The sequence below is a fragment of the Drosophila miranda genome, chromosome 4 (assembly GCF_003369915.1).
Source record: "Drosophila miranda strain MSH22 chromosome 4, D.miranda_PacBio2.1, whole genome shotgun sequence".
NCBI classification, from domain to species: domain Eukaryota; kingdom Metazoa; phylum Arthropoda; class Insecta; order Diptera; family Drosophilidae; genus Drosophila; species Drosophila miranda.
The window spans coordinates 4,885,318-4,898,602 of record NC_046677.1 but is presented as its reverse complement, the minus strand read 5'-3'; the positions used below and the strand labels follow the sequence as shown (position 1 = coordinate 4,898,602).

At 39.1% G+C, this 13,285-nt stretch overlaps 2 protein-coding genes and 1 long non-coding RNA gene across 3 annotated transcripts; 2 read left to right on the top strand and 1 right to left on the bottom strand.

The window, feature by feature from the left end:
* Positions 1 to 5,008: 5,008 nt before the first annotated feature.
* On the bottom strand, positions 5,009 to 7,048 carry LOC117188867 (GATA zinc finger domain-containing protein 14-like). The gene is made up of 3 exons (XM_033393387.1): positions 6,512 to 7,048; positions 6,332 to 6,445; positions 5,009 to 6,080 (listed from the first exon to the last, which is right to left on the bottom strand). Exons 1-3 carry the CDS (start codon positions 6,835 to 6,837, stop codon positions 5,672 to 5,674), a joined length of 849 nt encoding a protein of 282 aa, XP_033249278.1. The 5' UTR covers positions 6,838 to 7,048; the 3' UTR covers positions 5,009 to 5,671.
* Positions 7,049 to 7,164: 116 nt separating this feature from the next.
* LOC117188869 (protein tyrosine phosphatase type IVA 1-like) lies at positions 7,165 to 10,371 on the top strand. Its single transcript, XM_033393390.1, has 4 exons — positions 7,165 to 7,573; positions 7,744 to 7,910; positions 9,992 to 10,123; positions 10,188 to 10,371. Exons 1-4 carry the CDS (start codon positions 7,454 to 7,456, stop codon positions 10,297 to 10,299), a joined length of 531 nt encoding a protein of 176 aa, XP_033249281.1. The 5' UTR covers positions 7,165 to 7,453; the 3' UTR covers positions 10,300 to 10,371.
* Positions 10,372 to 12,365: 1,994 nt separating this feature from the next.
* Positions 12,366 to 13,188, top strand: LOC117188872. The gene is made up of 3 exons (XR_004472926.1): positions 12,366 to 12,478; positions 12,544 to 13,048; positions 13,174 to 13,188. It is a non-coding gene; the product is annotated as an uncharacterized LOC117188872 (long non-coding RNA).
* Positions 13,189 to 13,285: the final 97 nt, after the last annotated feature.

Genomic DNA, 13,285 nt, shown 5'->3' with positions numbered 1-13,285 from the left:
GCAAAATCATGTATAAATTTCCTATACCACCCGGCCATTCCAAGGAAGCTCCTTAGGGCTCGGAGAGTTCTTGGGAGCGGAAACTTAGTAATGGCGGAAATCTTTTCCGGGTCTGTTTTAATGCCGCCTTCGCCAATTACGTGACCTAGATATTTTACGGATCTCCTACAGAATCTGCTCTTCTCTATATTTATGGTCAGCCCTGCGTGACGAATGTGTTCTGCCACCGAACGCAGTACCTCAAGATGCGAGGGAAATGTGTCTGAAATGACCAGCAGGTCATCTAAGTAGACAAAAACTTGATTTCGGAGAGCGGCGGGTATTACCTTATCCATGAGTCTGGACATGGTTTGTGAGGCGTTGCATAAACCAAACGGCATGACCTTGTATTGGTACAACGGCCTCCCTGGTATGGTGAACGCAGTCTTGTCTCTCGACGCCACCTCCAAAGGTATTTGCCAAAATGCATCTTTCAAGTCCAGGCTAGTTACATATTCTGCCTTGGGCAATCTACTCAAGATGCCATCAATCTGGGGCAACGGGTACGCATCTTTTTCTGTCACCGCGTTTACTTTTCGACTGTCCAGACAAAGACGAGCTTTCCCAGGCTTTTGGACCAGTACCACCGGAGAAGACCAAGCGCTTCCTGACTCCTCAATCACCCCTAATCTCAGCATCCTATCAACTTCCCCGTACAGCAATTTCTCAACAGCCGGTGAGACTGAGAAATGTCTCTGCTTTACGGGCTTCGCATCCCCCACATCGATGGTATGACAAAGCATATCTGTTCTTCCCAGACCCGACACAGCGAAGGATGGAAATAGGGAAATAACCTGGTTTAACGCCGCCTCCTGAGCGGACGTAAGTGTATGAACATCAGAACTCTCGCAAATTTCGGAAATCTTCCATTCGGACGGTAATAATTCAAAAAGGGACCAAAAATCAATACCTAAATATAAATCTTGACTTAAATTAGGAATTATGAATAGCTCTATGTTTTTAGACTCCCCACGGTACTCTATCTTAGTTGTTAACTTTCCTACTATTTGATGCTTCTTTCCATCAGCCGTAAAAGCATTGGACGACACCAATTTAAATGGTTTCTTACTGCATACTACCTCCTTTGCCAATTGACCACCCACGCAACTCATTCCGGCGCCGGTATCTAGCAATCCTACTACGGTTCTATCCAGTAACTTGACTTCGGCATAAGGCCTCTTATCTCCCTCCTTTTTCCTTATCTCATTAATACATTTGAGAGAATTAAAATGGGCCTTGATCCTACGTGCATTTCTAGTTAGTCTCCTTGACTTAACAATTTCCACTGGAGGTTCTAACTTCTTACCCTCTATCAACTTCATATGCCATCCCACTATCGGTGGTTCCGCCTCCCCAAAATCCCGAGAAGGCTCTCCTTGCGTTTCGCCACTTGCTACATCTAGTCCTGTTTCGCCGACCCCCTCTGCGGAACACTGGTCAGCCGACGAGACTCTGCCGTGTTCTCCTTGGTGTTTTTTTGACATTTTTTGCAAGATGGCTTATACGTGTTTGGCGCTCCGCAGCCAAAGCAGAATATTTTCCGTTTAGCTACGCAGTCGTGGTAACGGTGCCCTTCTTTTCGACAATTCCAACACACCAAGGATAAAGCTGCTATCTCCTCCCCAAACTCCGATTCCGAGAATTCTTCCGCATCCTCTCCCAAGGCTTCGTCCACTAGCTCCGAGATTTGCTTTCGAAATGGAGCAGGTTTTTGATAGCCATGAGTCCGACGCACCTCTTCCATAAAACATTCTCGCCTCCGACATATATCCCGTAGTGCTTCTATTGAGTCTATTTTTTGATTCAGGATTTCATGTTGTATTTCCGGCCGCAAGTTTCGGCGAACGATCTCGACCAAAGTTTTATGAGAAAGAGGCTGCTCTAACCTGTCAGTGAGCTTTTGGATTGCGTCAAAAAATACCTCGAAAGTCTCTTTTTCTCTTTGTTTCCTATCGCGAATCATCTGTCTAATGTCTACGTCCGTCCGGGAATCTCTGAACTGCTTCCTCAACGCTTCACACAGATCCATCCACCGCACTGAGCCAGCTGTCTTGTGATACCTCCAATAAAAATCAGATGCTTTCCCTTCAAACAGAGTGTTTGCATTGCTGCACAACAGCATAAAGTTCCCTTCCAACGTTTGATGGGTAAGGGCCTCTACTCGGTATATAAATGAATCCACGCTTATGGAGTCTGAGGCTCCCGAAAAGCGAAGCTTCCAATTATTCATTATATGACCCACCTTGTCAGGTCTCTGAGCTAAATCAGATGCTGCTGATCTAGAGAGCGAAGTCCGGAGTGGAGGTGTGTAAACTGCGCCCTGGTTCCCCTCGGGAATTTCTAGCAATTGATCCAAAGAAGCGTTCATATTCAGGCTCCCTACTGACGGCTGCGGAATTTGCGCATTAGAAGCTAGACGAGCTTCTACAGTGGTACTTATCATTTGAGACATCTTCTCCGTCAGGTGGATAAGTAATTCATTCTGCATACCCCTAATAGCCGCCCTGATCTCCCTAGACACTTGATTTGAATTAGCCGCTTGATTTGAAGTAGACGCTTGACTTGAAATAGACGCTTGACCCTCCGACCCTGCTTGGGATTGCTTACTGCCTCCCGCGAGAACTGACTTTGTCTGCTGTCTAGTCTTGCCAGGCACCAGAGGAGGCTGACCAGCCGTTGGGGCACTACAAACCGCATTGCAAACTGGACAGGTTGTTTGTGTCTTAAGGTATGTTCGCATGCATGTTTTATGGAATTCATGCTGACAAGGAGTTCTATAAACATCTTCGGGGGCCATTGTGACTTTGCACAGCCTGCAACAGATTGCTGAGGCGCTTGCCCCTTCATCATCAGACCGATCCAAGCCCATCTTTCTTCTTATAGGTGTTTACTAAAAAAACTATCTGCTTAACTCGTAAAGGTTATGTATGTTTTCTTATATATATGTAATAAGGAAATTTAAAAGTGAAATGAAATTTGAATATTAATTAAACAAAAACTTTCAACTCAACAGTTTCAAATAAAAAAATAATACAAAAAAATTCTAATGGTTTGATCTCCCAGCTAGCCTGGCTCCCTGCAGAGCCTCTCTTAATTGTCCGAATTATTTCACCAAGTACAGCTAAAGAGGAAAATACTTTCTGGCAAGTTAGAACACCTAGGCCGTGGGCAGTGGTAATTCTAAAATTCTGCGCACCTGCGTCCAACAGCGCTTATAGAAGCAGTGATCCAAACTGCCAAACAAAGATAAGACAAAGCAAACTGAGGCACTTAATGAAATGATCCGTGGTCAGGAGTGCACTTAAGCTAAATGCATCACCAGTGAATCCAAGACGGTTCAGTTTTCCCTTGGTCCCTCAGGCATAAAGTTGAGTAGCACTTACAGCGCAGACTGAAATGACATGGACAACAGATAGCTTCTTAAAGCTATTCTAGTAGTATTCCTATTAATCACGACAATCAGGCTATTTGTACAGAAATAAGTCAAACTCACTCAGAACCCTTAGAATCGTGGCCCGGAAACATCCCCTGGGGCTTAGTTTTCTATCGGTGTTCCAAAGATCCGTAAGAGAACTGAATGAAAGCGGAAATGATTTGCGTTTCTTTGTCTTCAATAAAGACATCGAACAGTCGATGGAAGGAAAATTTTAAAAGTGAAGGTTTGTTTTAGGTCATTGTTCGTGAACCACACCCCTAAGTACAAATTGTAATAATTCCCACCTAACAGTGAGGCCCCACGTTGGGCGCCAAAAATAATAATAAATGTAACGTGCAACCACGATGTAGGCGAGATGGTCCTCTCAGCTTGAAGCGGCACGCTGTCAATTTTCCGGCTACTGGCTCGTCGGCCACGAGTGTGGTGTTCTTGTTTATTTGCTCCTAAGCTGAGGCCTACCCTATTATTATTCTACATTTAATGCGTGTCAATAAGCCATATGAAACCGGACGGAAAGCACAACACCTAAAACGAAAGACAATAACTGCACTGGTGAACGGACAACGAAAAGAATTCCTCAGCTGTTCATGAGGAGTGATGTTCGCCCACCCTACCTTGGTCTTGCTGTGCCCGATACCACATAATTTGTTACAAGACCCCTTATATTATGCGAGACCTACAGGGGCTTGCTGCAGGAGATCAAACACTATTTCTTCTACTCAGACATTATAAACGTTTATTTATTTCTAATGACTAAAATTAGTGATCCCCAGTAATTTAATGTTCTCATTTGCCCTTCCCGAGTATTGGCTACGACTTAATTTTAAATAATTTGCGTAAAGTACTGTAAATAAATAAGAAGCTTAGGCTAGATATGAGAGAGAACAGATGATTTGAATAGGAGTGAAAAGAAAAGAAATGTAAGAAAATTTTATGTGAGCAATTGCTGGCATAGCGATCCACCAAAAGAGAAGGTGTAATGTACGAGAGGCGTAGGGAAAAGAATCAAGAGGTGACTTTCTGATGCCCTCTCTTTTCAACCCACTAATTGGGTGCGCTCCCGTGGCGAACTTTCATATTTTTATATATTTTTCGAACTTTCATATACATATTTTATTTATTCAATTGAACGACTTACAGGAACCTCCATCGACGAAGCGCTTCCGATTTGGGCCCCTGAAAAGTATAAAAAAAGAACACACACAATTCGCACACACAAAAAAATTGAGATGACGACCGAGTGGCTCAGGCAGATCGAGTTAATTTTAACGGTGATTGCCTGTCTCTTTTCTTCCCGTCCCTCACGCCGCCTTACATTCCTCTGCGCTCAGTCTTGCATTCCTATGTGCAGATTAGCGGCGCTTATCGGGCGCCGGTATGTGGGGGCTCGCCCGCAGCGCAAAGTTAGGTGGAGAGAGATAGATAGGGATAGAGAGCTAAAGAAGCCTAAATGAGAGGGAGAATAAAATAACTCGGGTATTGATGCTTAGAGCATCTGACTACGATCCGTTATTTGTTTCTTATATTTGATTCTTTTTTTTTTTGTTATTGTTATTTTGGGCGGGGCTGGCCTTCTATGAGAAATTTTCTAACTCGATCTGCCACTATTTGTCGCCACTGAAGAACACTTTTTTTTCTTTGCCTCCTCCCATGCGCACGGGGTATGGACGCATACGCGGAGCGATGAACAAGCCGACGCGGCTGCCGTCTGCCGGGCACTCTTTGGCCTCTCCTCTCTGGCTCGCCGAACTGCTCCAAGGCGACGACCCAAAGCTCCGGCGAATTTCTACGAATTTCAGCTGGCGGTCGTGGAAGACGAGCCTCCTCCAATTTAAGACCCAAACGGGTGACCCGTCGAAAGGGTGTATCGAAGAGGTTTCACTAATCACCGTCTCACTTCCTGGCTACTTTTCACTAGTTATTGTATTTATATGGTTTTTCTCTTTTTTCTTTCTTTGAATATTCAACTACGGCTGACACTATAGAGGACACTTGGAGAACAAAATCCAATGCTGTCGACCAGGCTTGGAATCTCGCAATGGCGTCCAATGCCATCTATTTATAGCCGTTTATCTTGTCCGACTTCGACTTCGAACTCGCTCTCCTTTCGACGAGGAAGTCTGACCTGGCTCTGACCCACTCTTTGATCCCAGGCCCTCTTTGCCGACTGTTAAAGAGAGTTTGTCTTGCCTCTCGTTAGACGGTGCCTAATTTTCGGCGGACCCCAAAAACCCTAGGCCTCCTCACAGCAGCTACAAGCCTCACCGTACAATCGTTGCTGGTGTCCTTGCTCTGTGTTATATTTTTATGGATGGGTTTCGTATTTGTGTCGATTTCTGTGAGTGTTCTGCCTTTGTTGTGTTTCTGCTCCAACTCCTCTTTGTCGGTATTATTAAGGACTTTATTGTCGGTATTATTCTGAATAGTGTGGATGGGGTTTGTATCGGTTTGTGTGTGGGTTTTGCTCTTGATGGGCTCCTGATCCAACTCCTCCTTATTTTGGGTATTGTTGAAGGTCTCGTTGTGGGTATTGTTAAGGATCTTGTTGTCGGTATTATTGGTTATATGATTTTGGTCCTTGGTGTCCGTTACGTCCTCAGTCCGGCTGCAAAATATTTCAATGTTAAATATTTTGTTATAAAAAGAATCGATTTCACTGTGACTGGACTAGAAATTGTGTCTTGACTTATGATTATCTCGTTGGATAAAGGGATTTATAAACTAAAGGTGTACAGCGTGTGGTGGTCTATTACTTTATGCATCCTTCCGGAAACGGAGGGTCAAAATGGGTTTCCTAGAGTTGCTATAATTCTTTATAGAAAACTGTTAAATGGAGTTTATTGGATATATATTGACCTTTTATATTGTTTATTTTTGCTGCTGTTCCTTCTCGAATCTTTTTTTCTTTCTTTTTCCGCCTTTCTGGATTTCGTAGTGAATCTATCCAAGAGTTTGGTTATATTATGCATTCTGTTGAAGATAACATAAGTATCTATTGAAAGTATTACAAGAATTTTAGGTATATGATGGCTTTACCTTTCATTTTGTTCTTTTCTAAAGGCATAAAAGTCGTTATTTAAGATATTTAAGGACCTTGCCAATTGCTGAACAGCTGCTACAGTGCCTGAGATTGATTCTCGTTTTTGATATCTTGGTCTATTGCCTTTGGATGAACGGGTTCTGGCAGATGGTTCTATCGCCAAGGAGCCATCGCCCGAAGAGTTGGTTGAATTTTTTGCCACACTAAGAAAGTTTAAGTTTTCGACAGTCTCAACGGATTCGTCACTGTTCTGATATGAATTTTCCAATGAATACTCGCGTATTATGGTTCGATAGTGCTTTGGCTTCACACGATCGTGCATATGACTCTCAAGATCAATTCTCCTGCGGTGTTTTCTTAGCTCTCGTGCCAAACGGATGGAGTCGTAAGGGCTCTTGTGGCGATACCAAGAGAAATTTATGTGGAATAAAAAGGTCGTGTCTATTAAAATTATATTCTTTTTGTTTTTGTTATACAATATTTTCTGCTTTCAATTTCGGTTTTCCCAAAGTTCTGATGTCATACTTTGATGCGAAGCATTCAAAATTATCCGGTTACCAATTGGTAACCATTGGTACCATTTTCTTTGTGATAGAAGGAAAAAAAAAATCTACAATTTGTACTTAAATTAATTAAAAAAAAAAAGGTCACCTATAATTTTTACTTGGAAAATTGTACTCTAGTTTTGTGTTTTTTTAGTGTAGAACGATACAAAAAGGAAGAGAGCTAATTATATTTAAATTTATTTTGTATACACTAAACGAAACATCAATTGTAGCATCTAAATACGCTGAATTTTTAAAACTAGGAATCAAGAAAACTTCCCCTCTAAGAACTCAAATTGTAAAAGAAACAAATCACCCAAAAACTTTTCATTTCTAAGTGGGAAAAACACCACAGTTAGGACTGCTCTTTTTTTCCTGTAATTTACTGTTTTTATGAGCATCACTATGCGTCAAAAAGATCTACGCCCAGCCCCGGCTCTAATAGAGTACAAGGGCATGAAGTTCCTAATCACCGATCGACCTTCAGACATAACAATTAATCATTACATTATGGTGAGTGCATTTAGAATAAGAGGTGGGCATGGAGGTAATCAAAAAAGAGTGCAATCAGTCCGAATAAATGACTATAAGGTGAATTTTTGAATGCCTTCATGCCCCGATCTCTACCCCAAACCTATTCCTAAGGCATCCCCGCACTTATATCTTATTTGTTTTGTATATAGGAACTTAAGAAGAACAATGTCAACACTGTGGTGCGTGTTTGTGAGCCAAGCTATAATACAGTCGAGCTGGAGGCACAGGGCATCAATGTCAAGGATCTGGCCTTTGAGGATGGCACCTTCCCGCCACAAACAGTCGTTGACGAGTGGTTTGAGGTCTTGAAGGATAAGTAAGTAAACGCTATACCAAATATGGATCTCTTGTTAGTCACCTAGTTTATATATATTTTTTATTTTTCATCATTAAGCATAAGACATTTTAAATATTGTTTACATTTATGTAATGGAGTTATGGAACTATGATTCTATATCGTATAAATTTGGAATAGAATATGTACATCGTAGACCACACCATATTCATCGAATGTAAAGCCCTAAAGAACCTTCTCTCCAGATCCAACGAAGTGATTGTATAGTGTGTAGTTTTTTAATATTTTAGAGTGTATAAATGCAGTAAAATCATTCAATTTCAGTTCTTATTCTTATAGAACTTAATTAGAAATACATTCTAAGTCATTCTGATGTCTTGAAGAAAATTTACTATAGATCTAGATCATTCTTGATCAATTTCTTGGCGTGTAATATATACGAAATCAATATAGTATAGATCCATTATTGATCGTCCAACAATTGCCACAAAATTAAGATCATTTAAAGGTTTTGCATAGATTATAGATCAATTTCTGTGTAAAAAAAACCATTTAATAGAGGCAGATCCATAGATCAGACATGGAATTCTCACAAATGATGTATCTTAGATGCAAATTGGTAGCTTTTCAATCGCCTGAGAGCTGTAGGGCCATGGCAGGCAGGTGCCCAAAATTTTATTCGGGTCATAAGAAGAGAACCTCCTGCGACTATTGCACTACGGGATGCGAATTTGTATGAGACCTTCTCAAAGGCATGGATCGACATGTTAACGAGAATATTCGGAGATATGCGAGTAAATCCAGGTCTAAATCGGTTTTGCAAATTGATTTGAAGGATTATAGATCAATATTCATTACGTTTCTAAAGCAGACTGTATACAGAACCGTATTTTATAGATATTTTGTTCATTATGGATCATTATAAAGAAACCATTAAATCGTATTCCCGAATCACAGATCTAGTTCCGCGTTGCTCCATTACTAATCATAGCTTAAAGTCATAATTATAGTGTATTATTTATATCATAGATCATTCGTTCGAAGTGTACGCGATAGAAAATACCTCAAGCGATCTTTATCAATTTATTCAGTATTATTTGTTGCTTTGAAAATCAAAAGAAAACTAAATTCCATTTTAAATAAAAATCAAAATCAAAATGAAAAATCTTTATGCTGCGCTAGCCAAACAAAATATCAAAAAAAAAAAAAACAAACAAAAAAAGCTGTCATAAAATCGAATAAAAGATGCAAAATAATCAAAGAAATATATAGAAATATGTAGCGCCCCCACCCCATGCTGTCCGGCTTAGCTCTCCACCGATTTATGATTTCTATTAGAACTCTTTTTATGATTTGCCTGTACAGATTTTGTGTTTGAAACCACTTGTAATTTTATCCCAACAAAACTATCTGCACATTTTTATCATGTTTTCTTGATACTTTTTTTTGGTTGTATCTCTCCATTTTTCACTTGATCTATTTTGAACCTCTTTAATCTATCGAATCTATTACCAAATGTGAACTTACGTTACTACCTTCCTTCCTTGTGTGTGCTATATTTGATTGATACAATTAACGCTGCCGCCTGTGCCCCAAAAATAGTTTTAGACAGTCCAACACCACAAGCGCCACACTATCCTACTACAAACATAAGCGTTTCTCGCTCAGACACATACCAAAAACAGTTCCACCAGAAACAACAGCAACCGGTACGGCCACTACTTCAACAATCAGGCATTCGGCAACCAGAGCCAGCCTCTCGTCCTCCGTCGCGGCGGCATCAGGTCGGAATATCACAGATACCGATACCATTCCCCTAACAACAGCCTATGACAATCTCAATCTCAATGATAATACCGGCAATGATAATGAAGCAGCATCATCGGCAATTTATAATAATACTGCATTTGTTGATAATGAAACTTGTCGGTAAGCCGTAGACCTTAGACATAGAGACACAAAATCAAAACCAAGTTTTAGCTAAGCGAATAATCAGTTTTTCAAATATCCTAATCTATGTAACGTATGTGTATAGGAATCTGTTAGATAACTCTCTGTATAAATATCCCTATAATGTTTATTACTTTTGTTTCGTTCTTTAGATATCGACAAACTCCAGAGGCCTGTGTGGCCGTTCATTGTGTGGCTGGTCTGGGACGAGCTCCTGTTTTGGTGGCCCTGGCACTGATCGAATTAGGCTTGAAATATGAGGCAGCTGTGGAAATGATTAGAGAGTGAGTACCATAACCTTACTCTATAAAGAATAAACCCAACTAAAGTTCAAATTCTATCTTCCAGTAAACGACGTGGCGCCATCAATGCCAAGCAGCTCTCATATTTGGAGAAATACAAGCCCAAGGCGCGTTTAAAGCACAAAAATGGCCATAAGAATTCATGTTCTGTGCAATAGATTTCCAAACACCATATGTATATTCCCACCAGATAAAAAGTGTTCATTTTTTCAAAAAAAAAAAAAAAAAAACAAAAGGAGAAGAAAAAGAAAGTAAAAGTAAAAGTAAAGAAAAAGCGGATTGAAAGGAATTAAAACAAAAAGAGAGAATCACCCAGAAACACCACAAAAAATCCCATAGGCGAACAAATTGAATCACAGCCCCTCCCCAGCCCCCCAGTAATTATTATAAAAAAATCTCAAATTTCATAATGTATTGGCATCCAATTGTAATTTTTTGTATGTATTATTTAATGTAATTTATTGTTATTTTATGATTTCCGAAAACCCCACAAAAACCAATGCTAAAAGAAATTTCGATTCACGATACCATATTCACAGACATTGTAATTATATAGATGATGTTTAGGGCCCCAAATACCCCATAAAATGGTTGTAGAAATGGGCCACCCCCCCACGAAACGTAGTTTACATTTACATATTATTCTGGAAACAAAAGAAAAACAAAAAAAAACAAACACACAGAATGTGGAACAGTAGAGGTATCCATCCCTTAGACCCAAATTAAACAGATAAAACAAACAAGTGTAGAGTGAACAAAAATATAGATACTATATATACAGATATATATATATATATATATATATATAAACCAATTAAGCGGAGCGGCAGACATAGACAGAATTTAGACACCACGAAAAATGTACTTAATGCGGTATTTAGTTGTGAAATTTTGAATACTTTCGATATGGTTTTTGTATGCTTACTCTCTCTTCTTTAGCTGCTATCAACGAACGGAATTATATGTCTAAATACTTGATTTTCTACTTGCATTATACAATTACATATATATTATATATGCCAATCCCCTCTTGTATATATATAGTACATATGCTAAGCCCCCCCCCCCTACCCCGTTGCCACTGAGAGCATCAAGGAATATACATATATAGTATATATATTTGTATAATAAAACTACAAATTTTTACATTAATGACTTACATACATTCAGTGAAAAAAAATAGAAAATACTTCAAATAATTTGCAGCAAATAAAAACACTCGAACAAGAACAAAACACCAAACAAAAACACTAAGTAAAAAATTGAGAAAATGAACATGAAAAAAAAATTAAAAATAATTAAACCTTATTATTAAAAAATAAAAAAATAAACAAATTATAGTGTGTGAGATGTGACGAAGATGAAAATAAATTTAAAAGAAAAGAAAAAAAAAAACAAAAGCCGAAAGTAAAAACAAATATAAAGCTTACAAATTAATTTATCTAAAATATTGAATTGTAATTTTTTAAAATGTTAGTCATTACAAGGAAATAAAAGCGATATATATTAAAATTAAAACAAAATCAATTGTGCGATGATCAATCAGGGATGGGATGCAGAGGCATCAAGGATGTTCGCCCGATCACGACCAGATCGAACAATAAATGTCAGCATTATGCGATGTGAGAGAGGCGTGGAACGGCAAAAAACGGAGAAAATTAAATATGACTGGTGAAAATATAATCGATCCTTGATTGGGCTCCATCAAATCGGGGACATTTTTGTTGTGAATTAGTGCCACTAAAAAATTACTTTGTTAAAGAAGGACCATAACAAAAACAAAAAATTAAACTTTAAAAATGGTATAAAACTTTAAGTTTAATTTTCTATATCTTTAGGTATATCCACTATATCGACACGAATAAAAAATCCTGTGAAAGATCGTTCAATTCTCTTTTCAAATCATCAATTTTGCGGCTATGGATGCTGCAGAGGCCGAGTAAAAATTATAAAAGTCACCAAAGAGCAGTTTATGACTTTTTAAAAAAGATTTTGGATTGCAAATTTTATGCATGAGGATGCGATCTACAGGCCTCCAAACTAATTTTGGCGTCGTGCCAAGTACAAAATGATTTTCGCATAGTTTAATTAATTTTAAGCACTTTATCCCATAGTATATTTCTATATTTATATAGTACTTTCACAGATAACTTGATGGAATTAATTTGATTATGTATATGGCATGTTATGCCAATCACATTACCCGAGGATCTGAATGTATAGCTGTCAAAATCTTGTAATATGTTCTATTGCATTATTTTTTTAGTTGTTCATCACACTCCAATAAGCACAGATCAAACAAATTTTGTTTAGTTTCAGGCTTCTGTTTGTTTTCTGGTAACTACTTTAACTTTTCTTATAACATCAATAGAGTTCAACATTTTTGTTTTTATATTTTCCAGAACTTTTACGGATCGAATATGTGTAGCCCTTGTGGATCGTGCTGCAGTCCATGCTGCGGTCCGTGCTGCGGTCCTTGCTGTGGACCCTGCTGTGATCCGTGCTGTGGACCCTGCTATGGACCCAATGTCTGCGGACCGTGCGGTGCAACGGGACCCTGTGCAGGCTGTTGTGGAGGCTGTTGCTGAGCAATAGGAATTGCAAACGACAGGGTCTAAACCTTCCATCACAAGTCCGATGAAACCTCCAGAAAGCTTGAAGCTATCGTGTAGTCTCTACGAATAAAGCATTTACAAACACAAAAATTTCACTAATCACTAATCGGCTTCTTTATATAGTAAACTATTAATCTTGCCGGAGCTGTAGCGAATTTTAACGTTAAAAATGAAAAATCCTTGTCCTTGATGCCACAGGGAACAGTCGGGAGCAGTCTCTCTATAAGAAGGAAGACTCGAAATAGCGGAGCTACATAATGCGACTTAACTAAAAATCGAATACAAAATACAGGTACAAATGCAGAATCCTTAATTTCCTTGAAGTCAAAGTGATTGAAAACGATCAGCCTAGATCGATAGCTGTATAATCGAGATATATCGTCCCAAAAAAAAGCTGTAATTAAATCATTTCCATAGGCAAAACTTGGCGAGGACTTCCTAGGATCGTAAGAATCCAGACTGTCGTTCTGCATCAAAATCTCACGCAAGCAGATCGGCCTCCAAATAGCCGATATATAGTCAGAGAAAA

Excerpts from the sequence above, each read along its gene's own strand:
- LOC117188869 (XM_033393390.1), top strand. The coding sequence starts at position 7,454 with ATGAGCATCACTATGCGTCAAAAAGATCTACGCCCAGCCCCGGCTCTA. Across the intron at positions 7,911-9,991 it reads TTTGAGGTCTTGAAGGATAA|ATATCGACAAACTCCAGAGG; the intron begins GTAAGTAAACGC and ends TTCGTTCTTTAG. Across the intron at positions 10,124-10,187 it reads GCTGTGGAAATGATTAGAGA|TAAACGACGTGGCGCCATCA; the intron begins GTGAGTACCATA and ends TCTATCTTCCAG.
- LOC117188867 (XM_033393387.1), bottom strand. The coding sequence starts at position 6,837 with ATGCACGATCGTGTGAAGCCAAAGCACTATCGAACCATAATACGCGAG. Across the intron at positions 6,446-6,511 it reads AGAAAAGAACAAAATGAAAG|AATGCATAATATAACCAAAC; the intron begins GTAAAGCCATCA and ends TATCTTCAACAG. Across the intron at positions 6,081-6,331 it reads AAAAATAAACAATATAAAAG|CCGGACTGAGGACGTAACGG; the intron begins GTCAATATATAT and ends AATATTTTGCAG.